This window comes from Podarcis erhardii (genome assembly GCF_964252035.2).
Source record: "Podarcis erhardii genome assembly, chromosome: 2".
Taxonomy (NCBI): Eukaryota; Metazoa; Chordata; class Lepidosauria; order Squamata; family Lacertidae; genus Podarcis; species Podarcis erhardii.
Genome location: NC_138498.1, coordinates 121401937 through 121429522, shown reverse-complemented (window position 1 = coordinate 121429522; position 27586 = coordinate 121401937). Strand labels below are relative to the sequence as shown.

Below are 27586 nucleotides of genomic sequence, written 5' to 3'. Positions count from 1 at the left end.
CATTCTCTCTCACACACACCCATATAGTTGTGACTAATTTGGTTTTTAATTTTGCGTTTTACATTTTTCTGACCCACCCTGGGACCACGTGGTGAAGAGCGGCTAACAAAAACAACAATAATTAAGGCACCCAACTCGAGGTGAGGTTGGAGTGGGCCTTCTACCTCGTTTATTTACACATTATTTGTTTCTAGGCCGCTGTTTCATAAAATATTTCAAGAGTAAGAAGTTAGACTAGACTGGTCCACCAGCCGGGCTCTTCGCCTATGTTATGTACTGAGTTGAATAGGATCCAAACTGCAGCAGTCTGATTGGTCCTAGAACAATAGGATCCAAAATGCAGCAGTCTGATTGGTCCTAGAACAATAGGATCCAAAAGGCAGCAGTCTGATTGGTCCTAGAACAATAGGATCCAAAAGGCAGCAGTCTAATTGGTCCTAGAACAATAGGATCCAGAATGCAGCAGTCTGATTGGTCTTAGAACAATGCAGCAGTATGATTGGTTGGCAGGAACCACCCAATCATGCTCCAGATAGAAGTGAATCCACAACCTGATTGGCTTACAGTAGAATTCCAGAATTAGCCAATCATGGGCAGCCCATTGTGTAAAAAATGTATATAAAGCAGATACTTTGAGGGGACTTTCATTCATTCCTCCACATCACTATGAGCTGAATAAAGAGCATGAAATCACTTTGCGACTCTGAGTATATTTCAGCCTACGTCCCACGGGGATCCTGCCGCGTGGCCTCCTAAGGGTTAAAATGAGCTCAGCTGGATTCCTAGAGAGGAAGGTAAAAGGCGAGGCGGGCGGGGGAAGGGGCGGCCAGTCCTCCAGAGCGAAGGCCCCTCCCACCCAACTCGCCTTCCTGCCGGGACTTTCCCCCTGGAGGGACGTGCCTTGGCCGCCCGGTGGCTCCTCGCGGGATCCGGTGAGCCCCCTTCCTGGCCTTCGAGGCTCCAGTTTGTGGGTCTGAGTCTGCCGGGCTGGAAGGCGGGTTGGGGGGCGGGGACGACAAGAGGCAAGGCAGGAAAATACGACGGGAAGGGAAGGGAAGGGAGATGCCCAGGTGACAACTGTTAAAAAGAGGGAGGGGGCACCTCTACGAAGAGCAAACCTATTTCAGCCCATGGCTGAAGATGCTTGTGCATCTTCCTGGGTGTTTGCACTGCAGAAGCTCATTCAAGCTCATCGCAGGAAGCAGCTGTTTAGCAGAAAATCAATAATACAAAATGCAAGTAGATAAATAGGTACCACTCCAGCGGGAAGGTAAACTGCATTTAATACAGTGGTAATAATAATCATAATATTACAGTGGTAATAATAATCATAATATTACAGTGGTAAGAATAATAATAATCATAATATTACAGTGGTAAGAATAATAATATTACAGTGGTAAGAATAATAATAATAATGCAGTGGTACCTTGGGTTAAGTACTTAATTCAGTCAACCTGAAACTGTTCTTAACCTGAAGCACCACTTTAGCTAATGGGGCCTCCTGCTGCTGCGCAATTTCTGTTCTCATCCTGAAGCAAAGTTCTTAACCCGAGGTACTATTCCTGGGTTAGCGGAGTCTGTAACCTGAAGCGTATGTAACCCGAGGTACCACTGTAATAATATTTCTATGCCACCCATCTGACTGGGTTACCCCAGCCGCTCTGGGCAGCTTCCCACAAATGAAAACACAACACTAATTGTCTTTACTAGCCCAACACCAATGCTTTATAGGTAAAGGTAAAGGTACCCCTGACCGTTAAGTCCAGTCGCGGACGACTCTGGGGTTGTGCGCTCATCTTGCTCTATAGGCCGAGGGAGCCGGCGTTTGTCCACAGGCAGCTTCCAGGTCATGTGGACAGCATGACTAAGCCGCCTCTGGCGAACCAGAGCAGCGCACAGAAATGCAGTTTACCTTCCCGCTGGAGTGGTACCTATTTATCTACTTGCACTTTGACGTGCTTTCGAATTGCTAGGTGGGCAGTCTTTACTAGCCCAACACCAACGCTTTATACACACTTATTTATTTACAAGATGTTACAAGCAGCTTTCCCTCTCTGAGCCCAGACGGTTTCTTTGCTTACGAAGCCCTTGCTGTGCCAAAGTCCTCAAGGCAAGAGTTCTTTTGCAATTCTCTTGCAATGGAGTCCTGTGACTCTTCCTCAAAGGTGTTAGTTCCAATGCTTCTCTCCAGAGTGCTCTATGTTCTCTGCCCTTGAATGCTGTAACCTGAGCCCCTTACCTACCCAGCCTGACTGTGCCAGTTCTGCCCAGCAACGCTGCCAAGGCAGTTACGAAGTGCCTTGCAGCTGCATCGTGAGGAATTAGCTCTTGAATGGCTTTCTTTAACTTGCACGGGTTTCCTGTCTGTACGTTTTCTTCATTAGATAGAATTCATTAGTCACACAACTGCACAAGGTCACTTACAGACATGGAAACCCCTGAAGTGTAAACGGGATCTTTTCACAATGGGCATTACTGAAAAATTGTGCCCTTTTAATCAAAGGCAGGAGAGAGAGACTGATTCAAAGGAAGCAAACTGCTTTTATGAAAGAGAATTGAAAACAGTACATTAAAAGTCAACAAACAGTTGCAGACATTTGGTTACAGGCTGAAAATGGAGCCTGTAAACTCTAGCAGAGAACAGTCCTAGCCAGTGATACTTGAAAGAAATTTTGGAGCGCAACTGGATAGAAATGTGGTGTGTTTTTCTCCATCGATGATACAGACAAAGAGGGAAAGAGAGAGAGGTGGACAAAACCCTGGTCCAGTTAGGGAAATATTGGGCCAGGGATATTGCAGTGAATGAGAGGAATAGAATATTCACATTAGAGAAGCAGTGTACTAGTTCTCAGATACAGGGAAGCAATATGATTTTGTTTCCAGTAAACAATTGGAATATTTCTAAATGAATGTTAATATTTCTAAGTAAATCTTAAAGTAATCAACTAAGATTCATTCAGCAGAGTGGCAGCTTTAATTCAAAACTTTTGCTAACTTTTGCTACGTAAGAAATAAAACCATCAGGAAACAGTAAAACAACATTCATCCCAATAATATTAAAGTCCAACAACAAGAGATGACTAAAACCATTAAACCTACAAGCACAACTCAAAGGAAGGTCAGAGTGTTTTCTTTCTATAAGGGTAGTGAAATATATTCTGTAGGTGTTATGCTGAGAGTTGTGAAATACCACGGGTTTTCTTTTGTAGTATACTGAAGCTTGCGCGGTAATAAATTTGATAACCTTTAGGATACCAAAATCATTATTTTGTGCTACCTTACTTCATGTGTTCCTTCCTGGAGGAAGGAGGGTCCCTCAGCTCCTTAATCCAACCTTGTATCTCCGCTTTTCAGGAGTCTGTAGCCCAGTTGGAGGCATCTTTGGAACAGTAAGAAAGATGGAAGACCAAGACTCAGCCGGCCTGGATGGGGAAAAGACCCTCAGCTCAGATGTGCGGCGCCAGCAATTCAGAAAGTTCTGCTACCATGAGGCCGAGGGACCAAGAGAGGTTTGCAGCCAACTCCACCACCTTTGCCATGAGTGGCTGAAGCCAGAGCGATGCACAAAGACTCAGATTCTGGACCTGGTGATCCTGGAGCAATTCCTGACCGTCCTTCCCTCAGAGATGGAGAGCTGGGTCAGGGAATGTGGAGCGGAGACTAGTTCCCAGGCGGTGGCCCTGGCCGAAGGTTTTCTCCTGAGTTGGGCAGAGAACAAGAAGCAGGCAGAGCAGCAGGTGAGAGAGGGTTTCATCCTGCTACTTCCAAGGGGCCCAGAATGTGAACCAGTCACTTCCTGGAAATCATCTGCGGAGGAATGTCCCAAACTCCTCTTGACCTTTTGCCCTTTTCTCTAATTTTCTGCCCATTCACTGTCTTCGATATCTTCATTGTTGTTTCAGGTAAAGGGTCTCTTTGCGGAGGTGGCAGCTAATTTTCCTGAGAGAGAGAATTCTTCACTTGATTTGAAAGAGTGCTTCCTGCTAAGGAGAAACGTTCTGGAGAGCAGTGGAGGTGCTGCATTACTCAGTAAGAATGAACCTGAACTTCCTGAAATGTATGGAATCTTCTTACCAGTGTGGTGTAGTGGTTAAGAGCGGTAGACTTGTAATCTGGTGAACCGGGTTCGCGTCTCCGCTCCTCCACCTGCAGCTGCTGGGTGACCTTGGGCCAGTCACACTTCTCTGAAGTCTCTCAGCCCCACTCACCTCACAGAGTGTTTGTTGTGGGGGAGGAAGGGAAAGGAGAATGTTAGCCGCTTTGAGACTCCTTAAAGGGAGTGAAAGGCGGGATATCAAATCCAAACTCTTCTTCTTACATTCTCCCGAAACTTTCAGGGGAAGATGCTTCCCCCCATCATTTTCCAAAGATGAAAAACGAGTGGGTTTCAGTATTTGAGGCCTCAAGCCGTGAGAACAAATAAATAATAATAATAATAATAATAATAATAATAATAATAACAATAATATTTTAATTGTATCCTTCCCATCTGGCTGGGTTTCCCCAGCCACTCTGGGTGGCTTGCAACATATAAAACACAGCCAAACATCAAACATTAAAAACAAGATATCCTATGCCAGCAACAAACAAACCAATAAATAAATAAAACCAACAACAACAAACAATTTACAGTTATACCCAAATTAAAGTAACTGCCAACCTCAACTAAACATTTAACCAACACCAACCCAACAAAAATGAAACAGAGGAACCAAAATTAGAACTGTTTAAAACATACAAAAACATTTTAGCCAGTTGCCCCAACCCAAGAGTTCTTCCAGCTATGTCCTTCCAGCCTCCCAGGAGCCTTTTAGCTGTTCAGGGTGAGTGTGGGCCAGGTGGAATTGGGCCTTGCATTTTCATATATTATGTTAAGATAGCCAGTGTTAATGTTAATTAGATAATGTCAAGGTAGATAAAAAAATAAGTACAATGGAGGAGACATTTTGTAAAGTCAGTGTGTCCTACCCTGATACATGTCACTTAGCCGCTAAGACAAGCACGTGCTACTTCCTTCCCACCATCTTTGTCTCTCAGGTGAAGAAATACTGGTGGCAAGACCTGCTCAGCCATCTCCTGTTCGCAACAGACAGGAAGCAGTTGCTGTGGCACCAGATCAGGTAGGGGGAAGGGTCATTGTGGGGAGAGACGTTAGGGGGCAGCCTGGGTTCCTCTGTCTTCTGCTCACCTCCAATGTAACCTTCTCTCTTTGAGTTTGTCAAACTGCCCACGAGGGAGGCTGTGGGTGCCCCTCAAGAAGGTTTAAGTTCTGCAGGATAATACTCAAGTCATCTTACTTTGAGGCATAGTCTGGATTTTGCTGGTAAATAACATAAAGATAAGGGACACGGGTGGCGCTATGGGTTAAACCACAGAGCCTAGGACTTGCCCATCAGAAGGTCGGTGGTTTGAATCCCCGCGACGGGGTGAGCTCCTGTTGCTCGGTCCCTGCTCCTGCCAACCTAGCAGTTCGAAAGCACGTCAGAGTGCAAGTAGATAAATAGGTACCGCTCTGGCAGGAAGGCAAACGGCGTTTCCATGTGCTGCTCTGGTTCTCCAGAAGCGGCTTAGTCATGCTGGCCACATGACCCGGAAAAACTGTCTGCAGACAAACATCGGCTCCCTCAGCAAATTAAGCGAGATGAGCGCCGCAACCCCAGAAACGACTGGACCTAATGGTCAGGGGTCCCTTTACCTTTACCTTTAAAATAAAGATTACCTACAACAAGGCAACTATTTCCTTTTCTCTCAGGGTCCCGTGTTGTTTGAGGAGGTTGCTGTGGATTTCACAGAGGAGGAGTGGGATCTGCTGGATGCTGACCAAAGGGCACTGCATAAAATAGTCATGGAGGAGAATTGTAGGAATGCTTTCTCTCTTGGTAAGGTTCCTTGTTTTCAGAGTTGATGAGAATAGCATTTAGAGCCTAAAATAATGGGCCGGTTTGCACATTTCCTCTATTTTAGCAGCTCAGTTCCCTTTCTTCCAGTCTGTGTCACGAATTCTTTGCGGCACTTTAGCGGAAGTGCTCAGAGTTCCAGGTTCTTAAATGCAGTATATTTATTGTGAGCTATATATAAAAATATCTACAGGCTATAATACACGAGCAGTTCATACAGTCAAACAGAGTACCTGGCTGCACCTTAAGGCAAATAGGAAAACTCTCTCTCTCTCTCTCTCTGACCACGCTTCTCTTACACCACCACATCACTGCTGGTCAGGTTTCCCTTTTAAACTGATGACAGCCAATCAAAACCAGCAAGGAAAGAGAAGCAGAGTCTGGACAACAATAAAAGAAATTGGACAGATTTATTTATATCAAAGCTCAAAACTGGTGAAAATATGCAAGCTCAGCAACAGCTGAAATATAAGGAATGTATGAGTGACAGACCAGAGAACAATTTATAGATGGAAAACAAATTACCGTAACCAAACAGCTATCAAGGAAATATGCTTATTACAAAAGGGTACCCACAATCCTGTCCCATGACTGAACTTTAACACAAGGCTAGTTCTTTTATTTATCAGGCTGGACTAAATGTTTTCTCTATGCCTGAAAAGCAGAACGTTCGACTCCCAGGGTGTTCGGGAACCAAGGTACGGCTGTAATGAGCTTCTGCCAAAAGAGAATATACGTGATTATTCCATGATTTGCCCATTCCATAACCCTGTGAGTTAGCCTAGTCTGAGAGAGAGTGGCTGCCTGAGATCCCGCAGGGAGTTTCATGTCTGAGGTGACAGTTTTGTTCCGGTCTCTATGGATCCAATAGAATAGAGTATAGAATCCTGGCTGGCAGTTATGGTGTTAAAAATAGCTGATAAATGGATGATAAGACCTGCTTTGCAGCTAAGATCTTTCCATTCCTCCATTATCACAAGCTTTATGTGTCACTGCCAGCTAGCTGTGGAACTCCATTTGTACCTCAGGTTCTTAATAGTTTCCTCTCTTCTTTGTGACAGGACATGAATGGAAAACCAAAAATGAGGGAGAACCACATGGGGTGTTTGCAGAATGGGACACATGTATACAGAGAGGAGCTCAGAGAAGGAAACCTGAAGGGGAAGAAAAGGGGAGGAATAAGTCCCCTTCTTCTCATGGCAGCGTGAGCCATCAAATCCCAGTCCAAGAAAATACGCAAAAGAGAAAAGAAGCAAGTACGGGCTTTGTATATTGGAGAAGTTTCCCTTCTAAATCAAAACTGAAAACTCATTGCAAAATCCACACAGATGAAAAACAATTTAAATGCCTGGAATGTGGAAAGAAATTTTCACGAAAGACACATCTCTCTATTCACCAAAGAGTTCACACAGGGGAGAAACTGTTCAGATGCTTGCAGTTTGGAAAGAGATTCCATCAGAAGACTGCTCATCAAAGAACTCACGCAGGGGAGAAAGCATATAAATGTTTAGTGTGCGGAAAGAGCTTTCACCAAAATTATGTCCTTTTTACTCATCAGAGGATCCATACAGGGGAGAAACCTTTTAAGTGCTTAGCCTGCGGAAAGAGCTTCTCACAGAAGATACACCTCACTACTCATCAGAGAACCCACACTGGAGAGAAACCATATAACTGCTTGGAGTGTGGAAAGAGCTTCACTCGGAAGACGAATCTCACGTCACATCAAAGAATTCACACAGGGGAGAAGCCATATAAATGCTTGGAGTGCGGAACAAGCTTTCGTAACACTTCTACCCTTGTTAATCATCACAGGATCCATACAGGGGAGAAAGCGTTTAAATGCTTGGAGTGTGGAAAGAGCTTCCGTCAGAAGAAAAATCTTTCTGCTCATCAAAGACTTTACACCGGGCAGAAAGCATATAAATGCTCAGAGTGTGGAAAGAGCTTTCATCGAAATTCTGCCCTTGTTACCCATCAGAAGATCCATGTAGGGGAGAAATTGTTCAGATGCTTGGAGTGTGGAAGCAGCTTCTTAAGGAAGACACATCTCACTACTCATCAGAGAATTCACACTGGGGAGAAACCGCATACATGCTTGGAGTGTGGAAAGAGCTTTTCACAGAAGATCCATCTCACCACTCACCAAATAATTCACACTGGGGAGAAACCATATAAATGCTTGCAGTGTGGGAGGAGCTTCACTCGCAAGTCAAATCTCACTTCCCATCAAATAATTCACACACGGGAGAAGCCTTTTAAATGATTGTAGTTTGGAAAGTGTAGAAGCAGTCTGAATATGGAACGTGAGTCTGAGACAGCTGAACTCCGCTTTCAGATTAGAGCTAAACTGGCAAGGAATGGGGGATGGGGGATGGCTTGAGTAGAGTCCTGAGGGCAGAAGTGGTCCTACTTCAGGTGGCAGAAGGCCCCCCCCCCCAAGTTGGCACACCCAAGGCTGCCCCACTTGCCCTGCTGCTTCTGCCAGCGGTGTAAAGCACCATCACTTGTGGCATTGATTTTGAGCTCTCACCCCAAAATGGCACAATCATATCTGTAATCAGCACCAGTGGCGGTGATGCTTCTCTGCCAACATCAGAAGAAGAAATAATAATAATAATAATAATAATAATAATAATAATAATAATAATAATAATTAATTAGTAATATATTATTTATACCCCACCCATCTGGCTGGGTTTTCCCAACCATTCTGGGTGACTGCCAATAGAATATTAAAAGCATGATAAAACATCAAATATTAATAACTTGCGGGCGCCACCACCAAGAAGGCCCTCTGCCTGGTAGTATATCCTGTTTCTTAGGAAATGCTGTTTTCATGTGTTTTCCCCCAAATCTGCTTCCGCTGAGCATACGCCTAGAAGGATTTTAACTAGTCCGGACAGGAAGAAGCTGAACAGAATTAGAATCCAGTCCCCACCCGCTCCCTGGTACCACTCCCAGAAAGCCTGCTTTAAGAAACCTACATTGGCTTCCTCTTTTAAAAGTGTGACAACACTGGTAAAAAGGATTGTGTGATTTCCTCTGGGTTGCCAGGTCAAATGGAATTAGGACCCACCTTAAGTCCTTCCCTGTCTGGCTCTGCCATATCACACGGGTATATCTGGTTTTGAATTATGTGACATAGTCAAGTGAGCCAGAGATGCTCTACGTCCACATCAAAACTCGCCCATCCTGGTGGGTCTTAGGTTAGGGCTGCACCCTGAGCTACTAATTCTCGGCCTAGCCTACCTCTCAGGGCTGTTGTAAAAATTAAAAAGGTGCAGGGAATACAGTGTACACAACCTTGACCTCCTGGGAGAAAAGCAAAATAGAACGATACAAAAACTCTAAACGTGCACTTTCAGGCATAGAGAAAACATTTAGTCCAGCCTGATAAATAAAAGAACTAGCCTTGTGTTAAAGTTCAGTCATGGGACAGGATTGTGGGTACCCTTTTGTAATATGCATATTTCCTTGATAGCTGTTTGGTTACGGTAATTTGTTTTCCATCTATTAATTGTTCTCTGGTCTGTCACTCATACATTCCTTATATTTCAGCTGTTGCTGAGCTTGCATATTTTCACCAGTTTTGAGCTTTGATATAAATAAATCTGTCCAATTTCTTTTATTGTTGTCCAGACTCTGCTTCTCTTTCCTTGCTGGTTTTTTTTCCCTTAAAAAAAAATTATGCACAAACAAGGCAAATGTAAAAAGCAAATGTAAAAAGGTCAATCTACAAAAATAGAGACTGTAGAGCTTTTCAGCATTCCCCAGGTGTCTCTGGTGTCTGTATTGTTGTCAGTGCATCTTGTGTCCGTCTAAGAAATCTATACCACCAGATGGCAAAAATCGCCTTCATGGTTACAACTTGTGACCAAACCATCTTCTGCCACTCACTCATTTAGGCTGCCCACTTTCTTGGATTTCCGGTTTTCTGGAATGACCAAGTCAGGCATACTCTTTTTTTTACTTCAACGCTTCTCTTCCAAGACCTGTGTGTTGTGTGTGTGTGTGTGGTGTGTGTGTGTGTGTGTGTCGGTGTGCACACTTGCCTATGCAGCTGTTTAAAACTCTCTTGACTTGCCAGTCGCTGGAATGATTATTTTCCATGGGTGTAGGCAGTGGGGGACAGCTCCCCCTAAATCAAGTAAATAAATAAAAATGCTAACTAGAAGTAGAAATTGTGGGAAGATTTTGAGAGTTTTTTTCTGAGCACTTGGGGGTCACAAGAAAATAATTTAAAACAACTGATGGCCATCTGTCAGGGATGCTTTAATTGAGATTCCTGCATTGCAGGGGGTTGGACTAGATGACCCTCGGGGTCCCTTACAACTCCACAATTCTATGAACTGTGGTTGAGACGTTTCTTTCTGAATCTGCTAGACCTAGGAAGATTAACAGGTGGGCTTCCTGCTCTCACCCCCAACATAAATCCTGGCTACACCCACGTTAGTTTGCACCATTTATAAATGGTGGTTTCAAAGATCACCAGTGTTGAAGCAATGATTCTTCAACATCAACTTTGTTGGACTGATCATGATGTGTAGATGCCTGATTATCATCTTCCAAAGCAACTACTGTATTCCGAACTTAAAAATTGAAAGTGTAATGCTGGTGGTCAACGAGAGGTTTAAAGACTGTCTCAAGGCAAATCTTTAAAAAATGTAGTTATAAACACTGACAACTGGGAAACACTGGCCTGCGAGCTTCTTCCAGTACACTGATAGTAGTTCGCCTGTCCTCCCAAGTGATGTGTAAGGTTTTTCAGAGACACCGTTGATGGAATCTTTCGAGAAGTTGGAGATAGTGTTTGTAAGTGGTCCATGGTTCACAAGCATACAGTAAGGTTGGTAGTACAATGGCTTTGTAAACAAGCATTTTGGTTTCCCTGCGAATGTCCCGGTCCTCAAGCACTCTGCACTTCATTTGGGAGAAAACCGCACATTTATGTAAACACATTTATGAAACGCATTTATGTAACAGGTGTTAACGGAAAAATCCAAGGGCTCCCTTGGACAAAAACAAAGACACCAACCAGGATAACTTGGAGCAAAACAGCAGCCTGTAGGCTTGGCCTTTATTGAACTGTTGCAACAGGGTGCTCCCCTCACTTGCAAGTGAGAGGAAGGACCCACAAAAATGGTGTGCAAGACCTTATAAAGACTTTTGAAATTGCCACCCTGTATCATAGAATCCTAGAGTTGGAAGAGACCACAAGGGCCATCGAGTCCAACCCCCTGCCAAGCAGGAAACACCATCAGAGTGTCATGGGGCACCTTGTCAAATGTAGATCAAGACCACCCCCAGAAACATACATCACAGAAAGGAGGGGTTGAGGGAGGAGTTGTGGTGGTAACCTGAGTGTCCTGTCACCTGGCTGGTTCCCCCTTTCCCCCTCACCATGAGTACTTTCCAGGCGACAGAGGGGAGTTTGCAGTTTCCTGCCCCCAGAGGGAAGATCTGATCATTGTCCTTTGTTCCAGTCCATGCTGAATCCACTCCCATATGCAAGTTCTTTGTGATCTTGATTGTCTTCTGTCTAGGACCATCAGGGTTGGCATAGCAACTGGGCAGGGCTCCTGTGGATGTGCTGGGATGTGCTGGGATGGTGAAGGGATTATGCCTGCCCTGTATCAAACCTTCCCCATTTTGTAGTCCTTCCTTCATGGAGTAAAATTAAAAGTGGAGTAGTGCCAATCCGATGTATGGTTGATTTTATGTGAATTTATAACAGAAGTGTAGCATATGTAGTGTGTGAGTGTGAGTGTGTGTGAAGTTTGTACAAACTGAATGATTTGGGGGGGGGGGCGGCGTTTCTTATGACACAGGCAAACCTGTTTAGGGAAGTTTTTAATGTCTGATGTTCTGTTGTGCTGTTGGGAGCTGCCCAGAGTGGCTGGGGAAACCTGACCAGATGGGCAGGGTATAAGCAATAAAGTAGTAGTAGTAGTAGTAGAATCATAGAATCCTAGAGTTGGAAGAGACCACAAGGGCCATCGAGTCCAACCCCCTGCCAAGCAGGAAACACCATCAGAGCACTCCTGACATATGGTTGTCAAGCCTCTGCTTAAAGACCTCCAAAGAAGGAGACTCCACCACACTCCTGGGCAGCAAATTCCACTGTCGAACAGCTCTCACTGTCAGGAAGTTCTTCCTAATGTTTAGGTGGAATCTTCTTTCTTGTAGTTTGGATCCATTGCTCTGTGTCCGCTTCTCTGGAGCAGCAGAAAACAACCTTTCTCCCTCCTCTATGTGACATCCTTTTATATATTTGAACATGGCTATCATATCACCCCTTAACCTCCTCTTCTCCAGGCTAAACATGCCCAGCTCCCTTAGCCGTTCCTCATAAGGCATCGCTTCCAGGCCTTTGACCATTTGGGTTGCCCTCCTCTGGACACGCTCCAGTTTGTCAGTGTCCTTCTTGAACTGTGGTGCCCAGAACTGGACACAGTACTCCAGGTGAGGTCTGACCAGAGCAGAATACAGTGGCACTATTACTTCCCTTGATCTAGATGCTATACTCCTATTGATGCAGCCCAGAATTGCATTGGCTTTTTTAGCTGCCGCGTCACACTGTTGGCTCATGTCAAGTTTGTGGTCAACCAAGACTCCTAGATCCTTTTCACATGTACTGCTCTCAAGCCAGGTGTAGTAGTAGTAGTATCTGAGACGGACTAATACCTGAGACCTCCAGGTATAGGGCAGTATATAAATTCAATAAATAATACTGACAGACTGACTCTTGCGGCGGACAGAAGCATAAGCTGCTCCTAAGTGAAAAAATCTGGAGGGGGGAAAACTGCCTCCGGCACATGACATCCCAGGACCCTATTCTGCAGCATTAAGCCTTTGCATAGTGTTTTGGACGCACCATTCTCACAGAGAGCAGGCTCCCGGCATAATAGAAATGCCTGGCAGGGAGATTCCTAGAGAGGACGCGAGGAGGAAGAAGGCGGGGTTCGGGTGTCTCCAGAGCAACTGGCGAAGCCCCGCCTTCTCGAGTGGGGGGGGTGGGGCTCTGGCAGGGGCTGCCCCGGGTGTTTTCCTCCTGGTCGGGTCGGGAGAGCTTTGGGGGTGATTCCTGGGAAAGGGAGGGAGGGAGAGATCCGGTCAGCAACTGGAAGAAAGGAGGGTTTGGGTGTGCTTCACATTGGGAAGGTGGAAAGTCTCTCGCCTGTCCTCTGGGGCATTTCTGCACATTTCTGCATTTTAACCTGTATTTTAAATATCCCCCCATTATGTTTTTACTGTAATTTTACTGTTGTTAGAAGCCCTGAGCCCGGCTCTGGCCGGGGTATAAATATTATTATTATTATTATTATTATTATTATTATTATTATTATTATTATTACTGAGCCCTGTCCAGAGGGAAGAGATTCACAGGATCGTAGAATTGGAAGGGACCCCGAGGATCGTCTGGTCCAAGGTAGGAATATGCAGCTGTCCCAAAGGGAGATCGAACATGCAACCTTGGCATTACGTCTTAGCACCATGCTCTAACCGACGGAGCTATCCAGGCTGACGTCTTAGAGAGTCGGTGCAAAACTTTAAATGGGATGAGAAGAAAGCAGGAGGGGGGAAATATATCTCTGCCCAGAGGAGTGGAGCCTCCATGTGTTGAGAATGTATACCAGATAGCAGGCACTGCAGAGAAATGTTCTGTCTTTGCATGAAACAAATATATAACAACAACAACAGCTAATTTTATTGTTTATACCCCAATCATCTGGCTGGGTTTCTCCAGCCACTCTGGGCGGATTACAGTATATATAAAAACATAATAAAAACATCAAGCGTTAAAAACTTCCCGATACAGGACTGCCCTCAGATGTCTTCCTAAAAGTTGTGTAATTCTAGAAATGTACATTTATTGCACAAGAGAGTTTGAAAGTTAATCAGTTGCCATTTCATTAGTTAAGTGGCTGCTTTTCTTTTTAAAATATTTTTTAGAAGATTTCTTAATTTACAAAAAAATACATGTATTGTCTCTTTTTTCAAGTTGCGTTTTCTACAGATCAGTTTCATTTGCTGTGAGGCATTAGTGTTGTGTACAATGTTAGGGTAGGAAGAAAGGGGGGAGGGGCATGGTGAGTGGGGTCGGTGGTTGGGTGTCAATGCTTCAGTTCTTGTGTGGTGTTTTGTGTCAGCGTCGTGGCTGCTTTTCTTTAAACTAAGCTTCATGACAGTTGACAGTTGACCAAGGTTGCCGGTTTGATCCCTGTACAGGACAGCTGCATATTCCTACATTGCAGGGAGTTGGACAAGATAATCCTCAGGGTCTCTTCCAACTCTGTAATTCTATGATTGTATAAAGCTATGATTGTATGATTGTATAAAGCTATATCACCTCCAGCGCCAGGGACTGGATGCCTCTAGATACCGGTTGCTTTTGTGCTCATGTGCTTCTTGCAGGCTTCGCATTGGAGAGAGCCAGTGTGGTGTAGTGGTTAAGAGCGGTGGACTCGTAATCTGGTGAACCGGGTTCGCGTCTCCGCTCCTCCACATGCAGCTGCTGGGTGACCTTGGGCCAGTCACACTTCTCTGAAGTCTCTCAGCCCCACTCACCTCACAGAGTGTTTGTTGTGGGGGAGGAAGGGAAAGGAGAATGTTAGCCACTTTGAGACTCCTTCGGGTAGTGACAAAGCAGGATATCAAATCCAAACTCTTCATCTTCACTGTGAGAACAAGAGGTTGCACAAAATGGATCTTTGTCTTGACCCAGCAGCCAGGCTCTTCTTAGTTGTAGAGGACAGACCACTGGGAGGGATCTTCTGAGTCTCAACCAGAACAAATACTTCAAGGAAACTCGCCAACAAGTCTCATTTTTCTCTGGGTCTTAGCATCTAACTGCCTTTACTTCTGGGGGAGGTCCTGGTTGATATTCAGACTCATCTACATTTCCAGGGGAAATCTTCCTCTTCAGAAAGGTATAATTCACTCACCAAACCATTTGTTCATTTTGCAGGACTTGGTAGAACCTCCATTTTGGACAGCCTCTTGCAGAAAAGGGAGAGGTATTTTGGGCCCAGTCAGAGACTTCCTTAGAGTAGAGATCAAGGATGGAAAAGGAAGATTCAGCTGCCCACAAAGCAGGAAGAAGTCCTTGTACAAACCAGGCAGGCGGCCCCAGGGAACTCTGGGAAAGAACAGTGCAGAAGGTCCTGGGGAAGGAGGACACGCCCGGCTCAGATGTGCAGCGCCAGCGTTTCAGACAGTTCTGCCACCAAGAGGCCAAAGGGCCCCGAGAGGTGTGCAGCCAGCTCCACCATCTCTGCTGCCAGTGGCTGAAACCAGAGCGACACACAAAGAATCAGATCCTGGACCAGGTGATTCTGGAGCAGTTCCTGACCATCCTCCCAGAAGAAATTGAGAGCTGGGTAAGGGAATGTGGAGCAGAGACCTGTTGCCAGGCAGTGGCCCTGGCCGAAGGTTTCCTCCTGAGCCAGGCAGAGGAGAAGAAGCAGGCAGAGCTGCAGGTAAAATATAGTTTTGTCCTGGGACTTCCAAGGGACTCAGAATCTGAGGGACAGTGGGCTAACGCTCTCTGTAATTGTCAAATCTTTTCTGGGATTCATCCACGTAGGAATGTCCCAACGACCAAGACCTTTTATTTCTAGTGTGCCTTTACTAATCCTTCTCCCCGTTTTCTGTCTTTGATCCCTTTATTGTTATTTCAGGTAAAGGGGCCATTTGCAGAAGTGTCTGAAGATTTCTCTGCGCCGGAGAAGGTTCTGTCAGAGACCAAGTGCAATCTCTTGCAAAGGGATAATGTTCAGGAGATAGACAGACATGCCACCTCACTGGGTAAAGACTAACTCCATCTCCCTCTATTGATTATGCTATAAATTCTTGGGATGTGTTTTTGTTCTTTGGAAACTTGGTTCAAAAGTGAATTGGCATCCAATTCTTGAGAACTTAAACCAGTGCTACTGGCTTCGCACTTATGGTTGTCATTCACAGGTGATGAAATGAGGCTGGCAAGACCTCCTCGGGCTTCTCCTTTTTGCGATGGTCAAGAAGCAGCTGCTGTGGAACCGGATCAGGTAGGTGGATCGATCAGCGTTGAAAGAGGCTTGGAACCACCTAGGGACCTTTTTCTTCTGCTCACCCCTAAACAGATTTCTCTCCTCCTCTTTTCTTCTTTCAAAGCAGCCTGCCTAGGAGGCTGTGAATGCCATTGAAGAATGTTTAAGTTCCTCAGGACAATAATAATCTTTCTTTGGAGAATGTTATGGGTTTTGGTAGTCCATTAAGGGAACAAAAGAGAAGGCAGGTTGCACAACAGTACTGGCCCTGGCATGGGAGCAAGAAGTGAAGGACGCTGAGTGGGGTGTTTGTCAACAATGACAGAGGTTTGAGTAAAGCAGGGATGGAGTACTACTGTGAGGAAAATTGTGGTATTTAACAATAGTAGAGATTTGAGCACAGAACTATGGGATATTTGAAGTCTCCACATCCTTTATCTCTTCTCTTTCACATGAGGCAGCTGAAGAATGGGAGAGGGAGAAGTTTGAGTACAGCAAAAGGGAAGAGACACTGAAAGGGGCAGGGAAAACAAGGACAGAAGTTTGAGTAAAGCTGGGGGTGGAGGGACAGAGAGAAGATGATGATTTTATTTTTTATTTTTAAAGATATTTATTAAAGTTTCAAAGATTATATAAAAACAAAACAACAATACAAACAAACAAAAAACAAAAACAAGTATAATTTCAATCCCTTATTTTCTTGTAACTTATTTCCCCGACTTCGTAATACCTCCCCTTTCTGTATTCCAATTTCTAATTATTAATTCAGCAAATCCTCTCCCTTATTTTTCATTTAATTTTTAGCCTTTCTTTTCTTTTTACTTAACCATTACAGCTGTAAACCACATAATTTCTAAACCAACGTCATTCTAACATTCATTAATTTTGCAATGTTTCTTAAGATAGTCCTTAAATTTCTTCCAATCTTCTTCCGCTGTCTCTCTTCCCTGGTCTCGGATTCTGCCAGTCATTTCTGCCAGTCCCATATAGTCTATCACCTTCATCTGCCATTCTTCCAAGGTGGGTAGATCTTGTGTCTTCCAATACTTTGCGATGAGTATTCTCACTGCTGTTGTAGCGTACATAAAAAACGTTCTATCCTTCTTTGACACCAATTGGCCGGCCATGCCCAGGAGAAAGGCCTCTGGTTTCTTCAGGAAGGTATATTTAAATACCTTTTTCATTTCATTATATATCATTTCCCAGAACGCCTTAATCCTTGGGCACGTCCACCAAAGGTGAAAGAATGTTCCTTCAGTTTCTTTACATTTCCAACATTTATTATTGGGCAAATGATAGATTTTTGCAAGCTTGACTGGGGTCATGTACCACCTATAAATCATTTTCATAATATTCTCTCTTAAGGCATTACATGCCGTAAATTTCATTCCGGTGGTCCACAACTTTTCCCAGTCAGCAAACATAATGTTATGACCAATATCTTGTGCCCACTTAATCATGGCTGATTTCACCGTTTCGGAGAATGATGATTTTAAACAACAGAGCTTTCAGTACAGTGGAAGCAGAGGACACACAGGAAAATGGCAGTTTTTGAAGAATAATTCAAATACAGCAAGAAGGGAGTTGGGAACAGATTAGTTGTGTTAGCTTTTTTGGTGTCAGCGTCTGTGTTGTTCCCCATCATTGATTTTTCTCCTTGTTAAAACTGGTTTGGTTTTTTTTAAGGACCAACTGCTCTTTGTCTTTCCACCAGTGCTTTACTCAAACCTCTGCCTTTTTAAACCCTCCCCCCCCTTTTTGTCTGTCCCTCGACACCCGCTTTACTCTAACCTCTGATGTTGTTTGAGTACGGTAAGAAGGGGGAGACCCTGAATAAAAAAAGCTGGCTGTTTTAAACTCCTCCCTTTTCCATTCTACAGCTGCCTCATGTGAAAGAGATAAAAGATGTGAAGCCCTCAAATATTCCATAGTACCTTCAAACAATGTATTTCACTCCTGGTATCATGCATTCCGTGGGATGTGGGTGGCACTGTGGGTTAAACCACAGAGCCTAGGGCTTGCTGATCAGAAGGTCGGCGGTTCGAATCCCCGCAATGGAGTGAGCTCCTGTTGCTCGGTCCCAGCTCCTGCCAACCTAGCAGTTCGAAAGCACCCCAAACAGTGCAAGTAAATAAATAGGTATCGTTCCGGCGGGAAGGTAAACGGCGTTTCCGCGCACTGCTCTGGTTCGCCAGAAGTGGCTTAGTCATGCCGGCCACATGACGCCCGGAAGCTGTACGCCGGCTCCCTCGGCCAGTAAAGCGGGATGAGCGCCACAACCCCAGAGTCGTTCGTGACTGGACCTAATGGTCAGGGGTCCCTTTACCTTTACCTTCACCATGCATTCCAGATTCAGGGTAGCTATTTAGAAGAATTAAATTAAAATTAAAATACAACATTAAAATATTGAAAAATTAAAATATTAAAATGCGGCCTCATCACAGGAGGAGAAGGAAAAAGGAAAAAGAAAGAGGGGGAAGGAATCAAATTGGCTCCAAGCCAAAGGCCAGGCGGAACAACTCTGTCTTACAGGCCCTGCAGAAAGAAATCGGATCCTGCAGGGCTCTGGTCTCATGAGGCATAGCGTTCCTACCAGGCCGGAGCCAGTGTTGAAAGGCCCTGGCTCTGGTTGAAGCTAATCTAACTTCTTTAGGGCCCGGGACCTCTAGGGTGTTGCTGTTTATGGACCTTAAGGTCCTCCGTGGGGCATACTAGGAGAGGCGATCCCGTAGGTACGAGGGTCCTAGGCCATGGAGGGCTTTAAAGGTCAAAGCCAGCACCTTAAACCTGACCCTGTACTCCACCGGGAGCCAGTGCAGCTTGAAAAGCACTGAGTGAATATGCTCCCATGGCAGAGACCCCGTGAGGAGCCTCGCTGCAGCATTCTGCACCCGTTGGAGTTTCTGGGACAGCTTCAAGGGCAGCCCCACGTAGAGCGAATTACAGTAGTCAAGCCTGGAGGTGACCATTGCATGGATCACTGTGGCCAGGTCAGGGCGGGAAAGGTAAGGGACCAACTGCTTGAAGCGGTGAAGGTGGAAAAATCTCGCCTTGGCTGTTGCTGTAACATGCGCCTCCATGTTTGGGCGTCAAGGATTACACCCAAACTCTTAACGGAAGGTAATAGCACTAATTGGGCCCCCGCAAGAGAAGGGAGTTGGTCCCTCATCCCCATAGTTATCTATAAAGTAGCAACTATTTCCTTTCTTTCAGGGTCTAGGGTTGTTTGAGGAGTTTTCTGTGTATTTTACTGAGGAGGAGTGGGATCTGCTGAATCCTGACCAGAAAGCTCTGTATAAAGAAGTCGTGGAGGAGAACTGTTACAGAACCCATTACAAAATCCACACAGGAAAGAAACCATACAAATGTTTAGAGTGTGGAAAGAGCTTTTGTCAAAGTTTGGACCTCATTACCCATAAAAGGATCCATGTAGGGGTGAAACCATTTAAATGCTTGGGATGTGGAAAGGGCTTCTGTCAGAAGACACATCTCGCTACCCATCAAAGAGTTCACACGCAGGAGAAACCGCATAAATGCTTGGATTGTGGAAAGGACTTTCGTTACAGTTCTGCACTTATTACTCATCAAAGGATCCACACAGGCAAAAAACCGTATAAATGCTTGGAATGCGGAAAGAGCTTCTGTCAGAAGATAAGTCTCATTTCTCATCAAAGAATTCACACAAGGGAAAAACCACATAAATGCTTGAAATGTGGAAAGTGCTTTCGTCACAGTTCGGCCCTAACTACTCATCAAAGGATCCATACAGGGGAAAAACCATATAAATGCTTGGAATGTGGAAAGACCTTTCGACACAGTTCTGCCCTAACTACTCATCAAAGGACACACACAGGGAAGAAACCATATAAATGCTTGGAATGTGGAAAGGACTTTTGTCAGAAGATAAATCTCACTAGTCATCAAAGAATTCACACAGGAGAAAAGCCATTTACATGTTTGGAGTGTGGAAAGAGCTTCGGTCAGAGGGCTTACCTTACTTTCCATCAGAGAATCCACAAGGGGGAGAAACCACATAAATGCTTGGAGTGTGGAAAAAGCTTCATGCAGAAGAGAAGGCTCACTTCCCATCAGAGAATACATACGGGGGAGAAACCGCATAAATGCCCAGAATGTGAAAAGAGCTTCTGTCAGAAAGCAGATCTCACTATTCACCAAAGAATTCACACGGGGGAGAAACTACACAAATGCCTGGAGTGTGGAAAGAGCTTCTTACGAAAGACACATCTCACTACTCATCAGAGAATTCACACTGGGGAGAAACCGCACACATGCTTGGAGTGTGGAAAGGGCTTTTCACAGAAGGCACATCTCACTACTCACCGAAGAAGTCACACGGGGGAGAAGCCACACAAATGCTTGGAGTGTGGAAAGTGCTTCACAGAGAAAAGAGCTCTTACTTCTCATCAAAAAATCCACACGGGGGAAAAGCCACATAAAACTTTCAAGCACGGAAAGGTCTTTCCTCACGGTTGCGACCTTATTACTAGGCCTACCCAAGGCAGAACGGCTGGCAGTAGCAACAGCTGCAGCAACACAGTCCAGACTGATTTGCCCCCAGTCGTATTAGTCCATCTTCCTCCTAGTACTGCTTGTGTTGGGCAACATCAGCCACCTCTCCCGATTCCTAACTTTCCTGAATCTTCTGGTCGCGGGGACAAGCCTTCTCCTACTGCCGGGGTGTTGTTTGAAGAGGCAGGAGGCCCCGGCAGCAGCAGTCTTGCAGAGTCATCCACTTTAGTGAGCGAAGGGAGAGAGCTCAGCCCACTGGTGGACATCAGCTTATCGGAGGAAGTGTCTGTATTAGATGCCCTCAGCTTGATTGAAGATGAAGATCTCTTCCACTCCTCTTCCCTAGACAGAGGTGCTTCTGTCTGGAGCCCTGTGGAGCAGGAGCAGCAGAAATACATCCCACCTGTGCTGCAAGGGGGTACCTCCTACGGTTCCCCCACTGCTCCTGGGGTGGCGCTGACCCCCCAGACCGAAGGCAGCCAGCCTGATTCACCACAGAAGCGGCAGAGCATCGTGTGGGACCACTTTGAGGTGGGAGTGGATCCCAGCACTGCTGTCTGCAGCCACTGTAGGCGGGTCATGAGTAGGGGCAGAGACGCAGCACATTATAGTACCAGCAGCCTGCGCTTGCACCTACAGAGACAGCACCCGTCCATCGTGCTAGGAGCACAGGAAGCCAAGTCCCAGCCCTCGGGGAGCAAGGGCAAATGGGTGGCAACCTAGTGCCAGGAGTAAGGGCAAAGTCCTGTCTCCCCTCAAGCCAAAACGCTTAGGCCGGCAACGGTGGGGAGGAGGTGGAACAAGGGAGGTGGGAGGTTTTGAACACCAGACCCGATCGCAAAATGCATGGAAGACTCTTGTGGTGAAATGGATTGGCAGGCCCATTCTCCACCTTGGGCCTGGGGGCGGGCCCCAGACTCCACCTCAGCATATAAGGCCCCAAGGAGGCCTTGGAACATCGCTGCTGCCGCTTTGCCGTGCGTTTGTGGGGAGGGCTCTTTCCCCTGCAGGCCCATTTTCCATCTTGGGCCTGGGGACGGGCCCCAGACTCCACCCCAGCATAAAAGACTCCAAGGAGGCCCGGAACACTGCTGCTGCCGCTTTGCCGGTGAGTCTTGGGGAGGACCGCTCCCCCTGCAGGCCCATTCTCCACCTTGGGCCTGGGGGCGGGCCCCAGACTCCATCTCAGCATTGGAGCCCTTGGAATCATTGCTGCTGCCGCTTTGCCGTGCATCTGTGGGGAGGGCTCTTCCCCCTGCAGGCCCACTTTCCATCAGGCCAGGGGGCGGGGCCCACGCTTACCACTGCCGCAGCTTTGGGGGACACTAGTGCTGCTGCAGTGGTTGTTTGAAGTGTTTTTATATGTTTTAAACGGTTTTTATTTTTTGCTTAGTTGTACCACCATAAGCGGTGGTTTTTATCTATGTATTTTTATTTTGTTTTGGTTTATTTTGGGTCAGGGTTTTTTTGTTTTGGTTTATTCTGGGTCAGGGTTGGGTGGTTGTGGAGTGGGGTGGGGATTGGTTTTGTTTTCATGTAATTGTTTTTATTTGTTTGTTTTTATATTCTGTAAATGGAGGCGAATATTAGGCTTGGGATTCCTACTGTGCAGGGGCGAGGGAGGTATGGCGGTGGGGGCAGATGTCATAGGCGAAGGGGATCGAGATACGGATATGCTCGTACCCCTTCCAATCTGCGCCCCATCCCGAGAGACGAGGGTAGGGTGAGCAAGGATTACTCACCTCCGTCACTGGTGTTGTGCAATGCCAGGTCTATAGGCAACAAAACCGCCACCCTGCGAGATTTCTTCACCTCGCAGGGGGTTGACCTGGCATGTGTGACTGAGACCTGGGTGCGTGAAGGGGATACTGTTCCCTTACGAGAGATGGCGCCCCCGGGTTTCTCCGTCCTTCACCAGTCGCGGACTGTGGGCCGGGGGGGAGGGGTGGCGTTATTAATCCGGGAAGATTGTTCTTTCAGGGCTCTACCTTCGCCATCGATCCCCGGCATTGAATGTGTTGGCCTAGTGTGGGGCTCCGAGGTGAGCTTGGCTGTCTGGCTGGTGTACCGGCCACCTAGCACACCAGCAGCCACCCTGTCAGGCCTGCTGGAGGCGGTGGCTGGCTGGGCCTTGGAGTTCCCTAACCTATTGGTATTGGGGGACTTCAACATCCATGCTGATGCCACTCCCTCCTCACAGGCTCTGGACCTGGTGTCTTCCATGGCGACACTAGGGCTCTCCCAGTTTGTTTCGGGCCCCACACATCAAGCAGGCCACACGCTGGATTTGATCTTTGGCATCGGTATAGATGTGATCATGTTTCCTTCAATGAAGGTGCCATGGTCTGATCACTATGCTCTGAAAGCCAGGATTGACGTTCCACCCCCACCCTGCTTGGGTGGCGAGCCAATTTGGGCTCGCCCGCAGAGGCTGATGGACCCTGATAGATTCCGTCAAGCCTTGCGGGACCTTTCTCCCCCTGGCGACTCATTGACTGAGCTTGTTGAGGCCTGGAATACCCAGCTCCTGGCAGCCATCGATGAGATCGCACCTAAGCGCCCTCTGCGACCCCGCAGAAACCGGGCTCCCTGGTTTACCGAGGAGCTCCGGAAAATGAAGCGGGACCTCAGACGGCTAGAGCGAGTATGGCGGGGTGCCCGTGACGGAGCTTCAAGAACATCTTATAGGGTTTTTATGAAAACCTATGAGATGGCAGTGAAGGCCGCTAAGAAGTCCTACTTCTCGGCCTCCATTGCATCCGCTAGCTCTCGCCCGGCGCAATTATTTAGTATAATTCGGTCTTTAACGTCCCTTGAAGGACAGCCAAATTTAAATAACAATTCGACACACAGCTGTGAGGCATTCGCGAGCTTTTTTGCGGAGAAGGTCTTATTGCTCCGCCATGACCTCCCTGCCAATTTGGATACAATAAAGGAACTGGAGGCCCCTCGACTGTCCTCGGGTTCAGTATTAGACCACTTTGACTGGATATCCCCAGCTGATGTGGACAGACTCCTCCGAGCTGGAAAGCCCACCACCTGTCCTCTCGACCCGTGCCCGTCCTGGCTGATTAGAGCGTGTCCAGACGAGGTGCGGGGCCCCCTGGGGGATATCATCAATCTGTCTCTTGGCGCTGGGACATTCCCAGGGGAACTGAAGGAGGCAGTGGTGCGCCCGCTCTTAAAGAAAACATCATTAGATCCTTTAGATCTATCCAATTACCGCCCGGTTTCGAATCTTCCATTCCTGGGTAAGGTGATTGAGAGAGCGGTTGCTGAACAGCTTGGTAGGTTTCTGGATGAAACATCAGCTCTGGATCCATTCCAGTCCGGCTTCCGCGCTGGTCATGGGACCGAGACGGCTCTGGTCGCCCTAACAGATGATCTCCGCAGGCAGCTGGATCGAGGCGGGTCGGGGCTGCTGATTCTTCTAGACCTGTCAGCAGCCTTCGACATGGTCGATCACGAACTCCTAGACCACCGCCTTGCCGACGTGGGGATCCAGGGCACAGTCCTTCAATGGCTGCGCTCGTTTCTCTCTGGTCGGGGACAGAGGGTGGCGCTTGGGGGGGAATTGTCATCCCGCCACTCCTTGGTGTGTGGTGTGCCCCAGGGTGCAATACTCTCCCCGATGCTTTTTAACATCTTTATGCGCCCCCTCGCCCAGCTTGTCCGGAGTTTTGGGCTGGGCTGCCATCAGTATGCTGATGACACCCAACTCTATCTGTTGATGGACGGCCACCCGGACTCGGCCCCAGACACACTGATCAGATGCTTGGAGGCTGTGGCTGGATGGTTTCGTGGGAGCCGGTTGAAGTTAAATCCTTCGAAGACAGAGGTCCTCTGGCTGGGACGGGACGACTTGGGACTGAGGGGGCAACTCCCATCTCTTGCGGGGGTGCAATTAGTGCCAGCACCATCCGTTAAGAGTTTGGGTGTAATCTTCGATACCTCCCTCTCTATGGAGGCGCAGATTGCAGCTATAACAAAGGCGGCATTTTTTCATCTCCGCCAAGCTAAGCAGTTGGCTCCTTACCTCTCTCGCCCTGACCTAGCCACTGTGATCCACGCGACGGTCACCTCCAGACTGGATTATTGTAACTCGCTCTACGTGGGGCTGCCCTTGAGACTGACCCAGAAACTCCAACGGGTGCAGAATGCCGCAGCGAGACTCCTTACGGGGTCTTCGCTTAGAGATCACATTCATCCGGTGCTATACAAGCTGCACTGGCTCCCGGTGGAGTACAGGATCAGGTTTAAGGTGCTGGTTTTAACCTTCAAAGCCCTATACGGCCTAGGGCCCTCGTACCTACGGGACCGCCTCTCCTGGTATGCCCCACAGAGGAACTTACGGTCTTCAAATAAAAACACCTTGAAGGTCCCAAGCCACAGAGAGGTTAGGCTGGCCTCAACCAGAGCCAGGGCTTTTTCGGCTGCGGCTCCAACCTGGTGGAACGCTCTGTCACAAGAGACAAGGGCCCTGCAGGACTTGACATCTTTCCGCAGGGCCTGCAAGACAGAGCTGTTCCACCTGGCCTTTTGTTAGGGCGCAGCCTGACTCCCTCCTTTGGCAATCTTTTCAAGACTTTAGCTTATGGTTGCCATTAATTTTGTTTTTAACTCATTTTTATAATGTTTTATAATGTTGTATTGTTTTAGTGTTGTTAGCCGCCCTGAGCCCGGCTTCGGCTGGGGAGGGCGGGATATAAATAAAATTTATTATTATTATTATTATTATCAGAACTAAAACCATATGCACATAACCAAGTGTTTGGTAAGAGCGATTTAAAGTAGTTCATAGGTAACAAGAAATAATAAACATGGAATTAATAAACCTAATAAAACAATTTAGCCAAATATATGCAACGTATCAAAACTCTACTGGGCGTCAAATGCTTTTTGGCCTTTAGGTCTTCTAGAGTGGACCTCATTACCTATCTGTATGTATAGCCACTTTTTGGCTTGAATACCTGATGCTGGAAAACAGTTTACAAATAATGGCAAATATATGTATCTAATAGCGTTTATTATATCGAATAATATTGATTCTATCTTTGCAGGTGTTGCACTGCATGGGTGTTGTTGTTTTTTTTAAATTATTTGCTACGTTAAATTATTCTTATCAGATAACTGGTTATGTGTGTATGATTTTAGGTGTTATCCCAAACTTTTGTTTCAGAACAACCTGGTGGCTCTTGTGGTCTTGTTTTATGCACTATTGTGTCACACTACCTTAAACGGGAGAATGGTGCCCTCCCGGTGCTAGGCATGCAGGGAGAAAGTGTGTTCCCTTGTAGGCAGGGTTGCCTTTCTCATATAAGCCCATGGGACTGCTTCGGTCTTCAGAATGGACAATGTTACCAGTGCCACATAATCCTTAGTTGTGAAAAATCAATATTTCAGTGCAGCAGCATCTACACATTGGAACTCCTTGCCTATTGAGACCAGACAGATGCCTTTGCTGTTCTCTGTTTCGCTCCGGCTTAAAACAACACGTAGATGTTGATGCCTTTGAATCCTTTTCGCTCTTAATTTCAGTCATCTGTAAATGTTTTCCGTTGTTTTGAACTGTTTTCATTGATACTTTTCATTGATATTTCTTGAAACCCACCAAGAGGTTTTACTACGGTTATGCGATTTTTGTTAAATAAAATAAAAACCAGCTGGGGACCACATGCCACATGGCCGGAGACGAAAGTGATGTGAGTTTTGCATTCCAGCCACAAAACAAGCCAGAGAATTCTACTCCCACTTGAGTCCATCTTTGCATACAAGGGGCAACAACATAATTTAGTGACCTATTCCAGCCAGGCAAAAGCACTTGAGGGGTATGTGTGTGGGAATGTTGTGGATCGTAGGAGAGGCTATATTGATTATATATTATCCTTCCGCACTCATGCTAGTGGGTTACATATAGCAGAGCTCATTCCCCATTTACACAGCAAGAAACTAGTTTGCAGATTCATATGAATCTCTAAGCTATCCAATCTGGCATGCCCAGATTGGAGTATATTCCTGGTAAAACCCCTTTGATTCCCGCCTAAAAGAATAAAGACACAAGAGTCTTCCTTATAAGTAATGAATAGTTTACTTACATTCAGTTCACAGTATGCTCTCTGAAGACATGCTTTAGCTTGTAGTTACAAAAGAAGACATGGATTTATCCCATATGGGGATTTATCCCATGTGCTGCTAGCCGAGATCCCATTTTAATTTTGGGGCTGTGTGTCTGAGACAGTCAACCCCTTGGGCTTGAAGCTTTGGGGGGGCTTTGGATCATAAACACAATGTTAATAAATAATAATAATAAACAACTTGAATCAGATCCTGCTTTTGTAGCATGCGTGCCCAAGGACATATATAATAATATAATTATATATGAATGTGTATATAATTTTATTGTTTAATATTCTTGCTTATTCCCAGGTGGGGTGCCTACTTCCCCATTTTCATTTTCCAGTTTTTCCTACACATCTTTGTTCTTCCGCATCCGTCCCATAGCATATGAAATTAATCTCTCCGGTCTTTCCAGAAGCTGCAAAACACAGAAACGTTCCTTATGGTTGCTATGCTGCAGATTGTTTTCCTATCTGTAATTGTTTTCCTGAGGAGAGTTAGATTTACAAATGCATAGTTTATTTCCTTTGGCACATAAAACATTCCTTGCAATTAGCATTCCATATTTTGCACTTACGCATCAGTGTAATAATTTTAAGGGGTTTTCCCTAAGGAAACTGGAGATTTTAAGGGCCTAAGCTGATTTTATTTGAATTTTATCGTTCCAACGCTGTTCGTTGTAGATATTAGTCAAACCAAACCCTGTGGAACGCTCTCCCACCAAATGTCAAGGAGATAAAGAACTACACAACTTTTAGAAGACATCTCAATAAATAATAATAATACATAATAAAACATTTAAAAGCTCCTGTGTCAGGAGGTTTTTAATGTTTGATGTTTTATTATGATTTTATATGTGTTACAATTTAAAATAATGCATCCGATAGAAAAAGTGGACAGAAAAGCATTTCTGTCCCCCAGTCATTAACTCCAGAACTTGAGGAGATAAGATACTGTATTGCTTCTTCATACAGAACATGAACTACAGAATCTGCTCTCACAGGAAACATG

General features: G+C 46.0%; 2 protein-coding genes and 1 long non-coding RNA gene across 4 annotated transcripts in view; 2 read left to right on the top strand and 1 right to left on the bottom strand.

The window, feature by feature from the left end:
* The first annotated feature begins 769 nt into the window (after nucleotides 1-769).
* Nucleotides 770-21319, top strand: LOC309336560 (uncharacterized protein). Its single transcript, XM_081852504.1, has 5 exons — nucleotides 770-932; nucleotides 3358-3740; nucleotides 15581-15707; nucleotides 15864-15946; nucleotides 19142-21319. Exons 2-5 carry the CDS (start codon nucleotides 3402-3404, stop codon nucleotides 21179-21181), a joined length of 2589 nt encoding a protein of 862 aa, XP_081708630.1. The 5' UTR covers nucleotides 770-932; nucleotides 3358-3401; the 3' UTR covers nucleotides 21182-21319.
* LOC309337021 (uncharacterized protein) lies at nucleotides 3903-9533 on the top strand. Of its 2 annotated transcripts, XM_081853648.1 has the most exons (4): nucleotides 4333-4383; nucleotides 5041-5123; nucleotides 5756-5882; nucleotides 6962-9533. In XM_081853648.1, exons 3-4 carry the CDS (start codon nucleotides 5849-5851, stop codon nucleotides 8161-8163), a joined length of 1236 nt encoding a protein of 411 aa, XP_081709774.1. In that variant the 5' UTR covers nucleotides 4333-4383; nucleotides 5041-5123; nucleotides 5756-5848; the 3' UTR covers nucleotides 8164-9533. The 2 variants fall into 2 exon arrangements, with proteins under 2 accessions (XP_081709775.1, XP_081709774.1); XM_081853649.1 differs by lacking the exons at nucleotides 4333-4383; nucleotides 5041-5123 and adding an exon at nucleotides 3903-4032.
* A 3881-nt stretch (nucleotides 21320-25200) lies between the features above and the next one.
* The window catches only part of LOC309337433, a 36488-nt gene continuing 34102 nt past the window's right edge, over nucleotides 25201-27586 (bottom strand). The window contains exon 3 of the long non-coding RNA XR_014154293.1: nucleotides 25201-26993. This is a non-coding gene — a long non-coding RNA (uncharacterized lncRNA). The remainder of the gene's footprint in view (nucleotides 26994-27586) is intronic.

Excerpts from the sequence above, each read along its gene's own strand:
- LOC309336560 (XM_081852504.1), top strand. The coding sequence starts at position 3,402 with ATGGAAGACCAAGACTCAGCCGGCCTGGATGGGGAAAAGACCCTCAGC. Across the intron at positions 15,708-15,863 it reads CAGACATGCCACCTCACTGG|GTGATGAAATGAGGCTGGCA; the intron begins GTAAAGACTAAC and ends TGTCATTCACAG. Across the intron at positions 15,947-19,141 it reads CTGCTGTGGAACCGGATCAG|GGTCTAGGGTTGTTTGAGGA; the intron begins GTAGGTGGATCG and ends CCTTTCTTTCAG.
- LOC309337021 (XM_081853649.1), top strand. The coding sequence starts at position 5,849 with ATGGAGGAGAATTGTAGGAATGCTTTCTCTCTTG. Across the intron at positions 5,883-6,961 it reads TAGGAATGCTTTCTCTCTTG|GACATGAATGGAAAACCAAA; the intron begins GTAAGGTTCCTT and ends TCTTTGTGACAG.